The sequence below is a fragment of the Heliangelus exortis genome, chromosome 10, assembly GCF_036169615.1.
Source record: "Heliangelus exortis chromosome 10, bHelExo1.hap1, whole genome shotgun sequence".
NCBI classification, from domain to species: Eukaryota; Metazoa; Chordata; class Aves; order Apodiformes; family Trochilidae; genus Heliangelus; species Heliangelus exortis.
This window is the reverse complement of record NC_092431.1, coordinates 20,707,523-20,715,844: the sequence shown is the minus strand read 5'-3', so window position 1 is coordinate 20,715,844 and position 8,322 is coordinate 20,707,523. Positions and strand designations below refer to the sequence as shown.

At 49.7% G+C, this 8,322-nt stretch overlaps 1 protein-coding gene across 19 annotated transcripts in view; it reads left to right on the top strand.

Moving 5' to 3' along the window:
- JADE1 (jade family PHD finger 1) overlaps positions 1-8,322 on the top strand; it is a 109,374-nt gene that overhangs the window by 69,246 nt on the left and 31,806 nt on the right. For 2 of the 19 annotated variants that reach the window (XM_071753852.1, XM_071753859.1), the window contains exon 1: positions 2,806-3,122. The exons of 5 other annotated variants lie outside the window; for them this stretch is intronic. Coding sequence is in view for 1 of the 14 variants with exons in the window: in XM_071753844.1 (XP_071609945.1) it covers positions 3,315-3,339 (25 nt within the window). In the remaining 13 variants the exon portion in view is untranslated. Of the gene's footprint in view, positions 1-2,514; positions 2,779-2,805; positions 3,123-3,231; positions 3,340-3,377; positions 3,691-4,372; positions 4,872-5,427; positions 5,737-8,322 lie in introns of those variants that run through there. 12 more of the 19 variants (XM_071753857.1, XM_071753861.1, XM_071753856.1 and 9 more) reach the window with 12 other exon arrangements.

Below are 8,322 nucleotides of genomic sequence, written 5' to 3'. Positions count from 1 at the left end.
CTTCTACTGACTCTATCTTCAGCAGAATGTTACCCATCATGTTGAAATTTAGCTAGTGCAGGTAGCTGCAGGTTACTGCAACATCTCTCATGGTTTTTTTCCTAATCTTTAGAGTCAGAGTGTGGTTGGATGTTTAATGCAGAATTCAGATTTCTCTCTTTGCCTCCCGTGGCTTTTACCATCCTCAGGCAGGCTGAGTTGGGTTTGTAGAGGATCACTCATCCAGTCCACTCCAGTGTCTGCCACTGGATCCTCAGGCAGGAGGCAGTCTTAAGCTGCTAAAGCAAATTCTACAGTGAACAACTTAATTTAGATAGTATGTAAATATTTATATTTTTTTTAGCCCTGTTTTGTATTAATGATGCCAGTGGCTTACACTGGTATGCTCTGTTATGTTCTTTTCTATTTGCCCATAGTGATATTTGTGTACAACTTTACACCTGTAGTGTTGAAGTAGGATAGAATGTAACCTTTTCATTGTGTTTTCCAAGAATTTCCAAAAATGATTCTTCTAGCTGCTAGCCCTTTGTTTTAATTCAGTATTTCCTTTTGAAACCTACGAGTACATTATTTCAGTATCAGTGATGCACTGCATGCAGAGATAAAATCTTTGTACCAGGTGAATTACCTTCCTCATAAAGACTGTACTAGCTGTTTTTTCAGGGTAGAGGGCCCAGGGTTTTGTGGTTTTTGAGTTTTCTGCAGTAATTTAGGTAGCATTTTTAGCTGCTGCTTTCTCAAACACAGCCCACCATTCTGCAAACAATCCTGTTCTGTTCCTACATGTATGGCCTTGCGTGGCTTCCAAGAGAAATGTTTCCTAAAATATAAGATGTAACTTAAACTTGTCTGTTCATGCAAAGGAAAACTAATTGATGAAAAACAAAAATATTGCCTCAAAATCCAAGGCATTTGAGACAGGAAAGTTTCATTCCTCATTGGAAACTAAAGTGCATTCACATTTAAGATTTTCTCAGGAGCCAGTTCTGAACTTTTTTGGAAAGAGTTCAGAAAAGTGGGACAAACAACATTCTCAGTGTTTCTTGTGTCTTTTGCAATGGGCAACGCTGGAAAATCTTTAAAAAAATTAAAAAACTAACAGAGGTACATATCTCTGTAGAGGAAATACCTGGAAATCTTAATTACTTTTTGTGACTTATGAGAAATAGTCCATGAGCAGCTCCCAAGGGGCTTGCAGACCACCGAGTGGAAAAACTCTGGCTTTGGAAGTTTCTCCCACAGCAGAGCAGTGGGCAGATGCTGTACAGGTAAAACAGATCAGCGTGGGCTCTGGTCACTGACATTATTGACAGTGTTTGGAGTAGGTTCCTGATAGCCCAGAGGGAAGGTGATGGGTGTATGAATGTAATTCTGACAACAATGGGATATTTAGCAGATGATGTGATGGAGTGTGTTGCACAAATGATCTCAGGTGCCCTGTCCCATGTATGGCAAAAAGCTAAGGCCCTGATCTGAAAACATGAGTGCCATCAGCAGAGCTATTTCTGATGACTTTGCTGAAACATGCAGAGTGGGGGAAAATGTAAAGAATGTATGTTTTCTTATTTTCATGTAGATGAAAAGAATGGATATCAAAGTCTTAGGCACTAAAATCTGAAGGTGCTTCTATGAATAAACCCACGACTGTCTTATTTTCACGGGGGAAAAAATATCTTTGGGGGGGGGGAGAATATTTTAGTAGCTTTTAAGGATGTGCAGCAATGCAAGTACTGTTTCATTACTGGGTAGGTGGGTGAGACAGCAGGATAAATGACTGGGTTTGCATGGATGAGTAACAACCCAATTCCTCTGTTGAGCTAAGGTGTGATTCTGTGGCAGGCTAATGCTGCTGTGGAGGCTGCATTAATTAGTATTTGCATACTGTGGGGATTACTTTAGACTGATAGCCTCCGTTCTGTGCCTGAGATTATGTTGAATCTTCTCCGTGGCTTTTATTACCTCATACTGTATTTTCTGGGGAATTCTGCTCAAAAGGGGGAGTTCTCCTTCAGTCGGGGAGCACAGGTGCATGGTGCGCGCTAAAGCGTCTTGTGCGGTGAATAAAGAAATCTGCATTCAAACGCACTTTTTCCATAATGGGAAGTTTAGTATGTAATTTGGTGCCAATTTAAGATAATTCTGCTTCCTACGAGAAAGAAGTGAACTGAACCGCAGTGTGTGTCAGCTTGTGCTAGTCTTTGAGAAGTATCAAAGTTAGGGAGCCGCAGGGATAACGCTGGGCACTGAGAATAGGGAGCCTGCAGTTTTATTCTTGCCCTGGCAATTATGCGCCATGCATGTGGCCAGCGTTTAACTCTTACGTGCCTCAGTTTCTCTGCCTGAAAAGCAGTGAATTGGGTCTTCCATACAGGTAGCCCATGCAGCACTGTCATGCTTGGTTGCGAAATCATTTCGGTTTGGTTTTTTGGGTTTTTTTTTTGAGAAGAGCTAATTGTTGCAGGGTAACGCCAGCAGTGCCAGAGGCGGGATCTGGGTGCAGACACCTTATCATTTCCCAGCTGTCAGCCGTGCAACGTTGCCTCCTATCTTCTTTTCCCAGCCCCGCTCGAATAGGGGCGGCCGGAGCCGGGCTCCGGCCAGGTCGACGCCAATGGGAGAGGCCGGAGCTGGGCGGGAAGCCGCCCGCAGCCCGGGGAGAGCGGGGGGGGGACGGCGGCAAGACCGAGGCGGGAGCCCCCGCGCTTCTGCGGGGCTCTGACCGGGCCCGCCAAGAGTTAACGGCGGCTCCCCCGGGTCCGCCGCCTCCCCACCCCGCCGGTACGTTATTATTATTATTTCCTCCCCCCCTCCGCCTTTCCCTCGCCTTCCAGTTTTGGCAGGGGATTAAAGTAGCTCCCCCCTGTGGCAGCAGTGACCCAGAAACGAGTTTGATTCACGGAGTCCTTCCTCCATAACAAGTACAAACGTCAGTCAGAGGGAGCCTGTGTGTGTGTCTGTGTGTGTGTGTGTGAGTGAGTGTGTGTGAGTGTGTGTGTGGCGCATCTCCGCGCCCGCTCCCCGCCGCCGCCGAACTCATGAGGCGGCCCCGAGCCCTCCGCGCAGGGGGATCACGGCCGCGCCGCCCGCCCTCGCCGCCGCCGCCCCGCCGCCGCCGCCAGCAGGTAACCGTGCCCGCCGCAGCGCCAGCCGGGGGAGCCGCCAGCACAGCCATATTTGATGCTTTTTTTTTTTTTTTTTTTTTTTTTTTTTTTTTTTTTTTTTTTAAACTCCCTCCCTCTACTCCAGAGGCGGCGAGAGAGCAGTTTCGTGCCGAAGGTCGCTGCCTAGTGGAAATAAGATAGTACGTCATTAACATGGCGCCAAGAGCCGTGCGGCTCGGTACGGGGCGAGGGGAGGCGGCCGAGTTGCGGCTCCGCTATCCCACAAGCAACTTGTGCCGGGCTGAGGGCGGGCGGGTGGCAGGAGGAGGAAGGAGAGCGTGTGCCAGGGTGCCGGCAGCGGCGTCCGGGTTTTTTTGTTCCGGGCAAAGTGAGGAACGCGCAGCTTTGAAGGTGCAAGCGGCCAAGTGAGCTCACGGCGTGCCGCGCTCCCGGCCCCGCACCTCGGGCATCGCTGTCGGCTGTGCCGGGGGCTGGGGCGGGTGAGGGGCATCGCCGGGCATCAGCCCCTCCGCGGGAAGTAGGAAGCGTTGGAGCAACTTGGTAGACTGATGGCAACGGCGGAGCGCAGGTCCTACTCGGCTAGCGATGTGTTGTAGGAAGGGGGCGGGGGGGAGCCATGGCCAGCGTCTGTCACCGTGTCACCCACATGTCCACCAGACCCCATCGCCTCTCAGCGGGAAGGAGGGGGTGCGTGGGGGAGGAGGTGTTTATGTGCAGAAACAGCTTTGTAGTTACACTGACCTCCCCCTCCCCAGTCGCACTTGGCTTTTGCTCGTAGAAAAGAAAATGCTTGGAAAGCATAAAAACTGCTCATGGGTGAAATTAAGCAGAAGTTGCCTTTCGGTGCGGGGGAGCCGCAGCCAGTTAGCGGTGTGCCCCGTGAGGCACCGATGGATGTTCCTCTGGAGGTGCAGAGCGGCGGGCGGGCTGTCAGAGGTGCTCCTGTGTCCCCTGTCCCCCCCCTTCTTCCCCGAGGCAAGCGCACGGTGGCTCCTGCTGGAGAACAACTTGCGGGAGCCCTGAAGTGCACGTGTTGGAGAGCGTGTATGCGGCGGGAGGGAGGCGTGCGGAGCTGCTCGGGCCCGCCAGGGAGGGAAGGGAGAAAGGAGGGAGAGAGGGGGCATCCCTGCTGCAGGTCCAGTTGGAGCCGAGCAGGCGGGGCAGTGGCTAGCAGGTGCACAGCGGCCCCGCAGCGCCCAACCCCCGCCGGGTCCGGGAGTTGAAGTGCGGGGCGCTGGCAGGAGCGGGCACGGGGCGTGGGGACACGCGGTGCTAACTTGGGCAAGGCACGGGGGGGGGGGGTGGAAGGAGCGATATCTCTCCCCGGTCCGGACGGGTTGGCGCTCGGTGGGTGCCGTGGGGCAGGACGTTGTTCTGCTATGAATTCGGCGTGGCCATGCCGGAGTTTGTTGACGAGTGAACGGAACGTAACAGACGGTGTTGAAAGGCGAACGTAACGTGAAAGAACAAGCGCGGGGGAGCGGCGGCAAACATCTGAAGTTGCTCGGTCGCCAGTCAAGGGTAGCTCGGCGGTTCCGCTCTTCCCTCGGGGCCTGGCGAGCGGGACGGGTCCGGGCTGCCGTGCGGCTGGGAACCGCGTTACGGGTGTGTAACGGGCTGTGCTCGGCCTCCCGCGGGAGAAGACTGCGGCTCCAGCGATTTATTCCACTTGCTGAAATTAGACAAAGCCTCCCTGCTGCCGCTGCCACCCTGCCGGTCCCTGGACTCGGCTGGTCGCCTGCTCGGAGGGTGATTTATTTACTTATTTATTTATTTATTTCCCGCTTTTCCCTTCCCTTTCGCGCCCGCCGGCTCATTAACGATAGGCAGCGGGGCGCTCATTATTTTGGAGAGGGTGTAGGCAAAGGGTGTTTGTTTGTTTGCACCGCCTGCTGGTTGGTTTCCTGTGACAAGAGGTGATACACAGTTTCCAGAACTGTCTGGGAGTGGGAGGAGAGACAGACAGAAAATGAGCTCAAGTCTCCTCCGTGTTGCTGATGCTCAATCCGCCTCACCGCCGTCCCGTCCCCACCCCTCCTCCCTCCATCGCGGCGTGGAGATGGGGGTGGGAGGAGACGGTGCTGTGGCCGTTTTCGGCAGTGACCGGAGATTTGGGGAAAGAGGGAGAGGAGCTGGGGGCACCAAGTTTGATTTGCAGCCGGGGCCGAGCGGATTGGTGCGGCCGGCGGCGGGGAGGAGCGGGAGAGGAGCCGGGAGGAGAAGGAGGGGGCGAGCCGGCCCGTTTCAAATGGAAACCGGCGGTAGTGCCGCTGCTCAGGAAGGTGCCACCCCCGCCGGGCGGCACACGGGCAGGGAAGCGGTTCCGTCTCTTCTCCCAGCCTTGGGCCGTGTCGCGGCGCCTCCGGATCCGGTGCCAGCAGCTCCCGGCGCTGCCGCCCGCCTCGGCCGGGATCGCTGCCGGAGAGGGCACCCGACCGGCCTAGAGCCGGCGGGCGAGGGGCGTGAGGAGGAACCGCTTTGGGATTTACTCTCGGGATCCCGGCTCCCGCCTTCTGTAAGGAAAGGCGGCCCTGAGATGGCAGCCGTGGGCTCGGCGGGGTGGGCAGAGGCACCGCGCACCTGTGAGGCCATTTCCAAAAGTCCCCCTTCCCAGGTGGAGTACCTGCCTCTGGCTTAACTCCTCCCTCAGCCTCTTTGGCTTCGCCCTGCTGCTTTGTTGTAATAAAGTTTTTATTAGATTCGCCCCCAGGTCAAGTCCGTGGGTTCTGGAGATGTGTCAGTCGGTCCGGTGGGAGCTGCCCGCCCGTGGTTTGCCAGAGAGTGGTTTGTGTGGCTGCACACCAGCCTTAAAAATAAATTCCTTCTCCTTGGATAGCTGAGAGGTAGCACTAGAAATTAGGATAGCGTTCAGCAACACATTGTAGTTGGCATTTTAATAGTAAAGCAGGAAGATGCTTTTGCGCTAGCCCTGTGTTTTTTTGTTTTTTAATTTTTAGGGAAAGATTTAGCTGTAATTAGGAATAATTTCCTTTTATGCAGGTGCTACGTTTTCAGTAAGTCAAAAGCTGCCCACACTTGCAAACCTAAAGCCTTCATAAAAGTGGTGCCAAAATATGCTTGTTACTGATTCTATTTCTAGATGTTTCACACACACTTCGTGGGTTATTGTTGAAACAGCAAGGGTTGTATGTTCTAGCAGCAGGATTATCCCTCTGGCTTCAGATACCACTCGCTTCCTTCCTTTGAGCTATGTCTAATACATATGTTTAAAATAATGATAATAAGCTCTCCTTTCCCCTCACAGCTGCAGATTTCCCTTCCAGCTTCTCTGGTTTCATTCTCGATTCACAGAATAAAGTAAAAAAACCCCAAAACGTGCAGTCTTTCCTCAGACGTTGTCTCCATGGGGTTAGTACTGCTCCTGTTTGTTTTCAGCTGGAGCTGACAGCTTGTAGATAGAAGACATGAATTGCAATATGTGTAGGGTGGATTCAGTGAATTCATGGGGCAGTTTTATCATTGCTCAAGATTTTGGGCAGTCAGTTTCAGCAGCACAGTTTGGGAACCAGTTGCTAGCACTGCCCAGTTTGTAAGGTAACTTCATGAGCTGACTTGCACAAGTGCACAGGTGAATGTGTGGATCTCTGACAAGTGTTGGGCTGGTATGTCAAAACTGTGCATCTGCCTTGGGAAATTCTGAACAGCTCAGCTGAAGTCAGTGGAGATATTCCTTGTGGAGAACACGCAGCCTTGTAACATACTTCTTTCTTTGTTTGTTTGTTTCATGAGACTTAGAGGATCTGTAACTTTTCGTATGCAGACTGTGCTACCTAATACTGTAGTATTTAATTTAAGAATTCTTGTATTTTTGTGACTATAAAATGTTGCTATCAAAGCTCTCATAGATGATAAAGAGGAATTGCAAAGTTTTATCTGGATTTTAATAGTGTAATTTATTTCTAATGCTGTTCCTTTTTTTTTTTTTCCTTGGGCATAGAAAGAAAAAAACTTTTCATTGCTTTGTCCGTCGCCTGTTGAAGACTTGGGGTCATGTCATAAACAAGCTACTGAAAAAGAGTAAAGTAGTAGAAGCCAAATGTCTTCATCTACTGTCCGTTCCATTAAGACTGACATCTTCCATTTGTACAATAAGTATTTTGAAATGATTTCTCATGTGCTAGAGATAATTAGGTCTTAGTTTCATTGCAGCTAGTGGGTTACTTTCAGGAAAATCTAGTTTTTCAGTTTGTCTTCAGGGTGTACATCTGTCATAATTCTGCTTTCTTTCCATTCTGTCTCTGCAGCTATTCAGTGCAGTTTATTGTAGTGACACCCATTAACATGGTTACAGTTAATTGTCTGTCAGAGTTTGAATTATACACTCTTTTTACCCAGAGGCTTATAGAGTCCTTAAAAATACTTCAGGAAGAACTGTGCTATGTAAAACCTTTGACCTGAGGATGTAGATTTTTTAATGTATAATTATTTTTAGAGATTTGGTTCTGCTTAGCTATTTGCATAACAAAGACTGACACACTTTACATCTCTCTCTTTGATCATCCCTTTACTTGGGGTCAAACAGAGTGAAAAAATAGACTGTGTTTTTAATTGTGCAGTAGGAGCACTAGAAAGTTCTGTGGTGTGTGGCATGCAGGTGTAGATGTTTGCATTATGGGGTAATGTCATGATTTCTGCTCTGAGGAAAGTAGGAAAAAGGATTTGGTTTTTTTACTTGTATCTGGTACTTCAGCGTGGGAGGAAAAAAAGTAAAAAAGATCTTGGCATTACTGTCCAATGTGTTTTGGTTTTTTTGTTGATGAATCTCTTGCAGAGCTAAGAACAGAGGATCATCATAATGCATACTGGGTAAAAATAGAGAATTTGCTGTATTATGTCATGTTGCTTGATTCTACCCCATTGCACTGTATCTGCCAACAAAGCCTGAGAGCTAAACACCCATGTCCCTGTTGGTAACTGCATCCAGTGACTTGTGTAAAAATGTTTGTTGCTCACCTCCACAAGGATATGTAAATCCAAATATCAGTTTATGGCCTGACACTGATTATGTAGGATTATCATCAGGTCATTTGCATAGCACTCTACAGGTATTTTGGGAAAGGCTCTCTGAAATGTAGTAGCCAGAAGAAACCTTTTAGGAGTTGTAATATTGCCTTGAAAAATAATTTTGAAAAGCAAAAAAGTTTCAGAATATGTTTTAATGGGATCAGACTTGGATGAG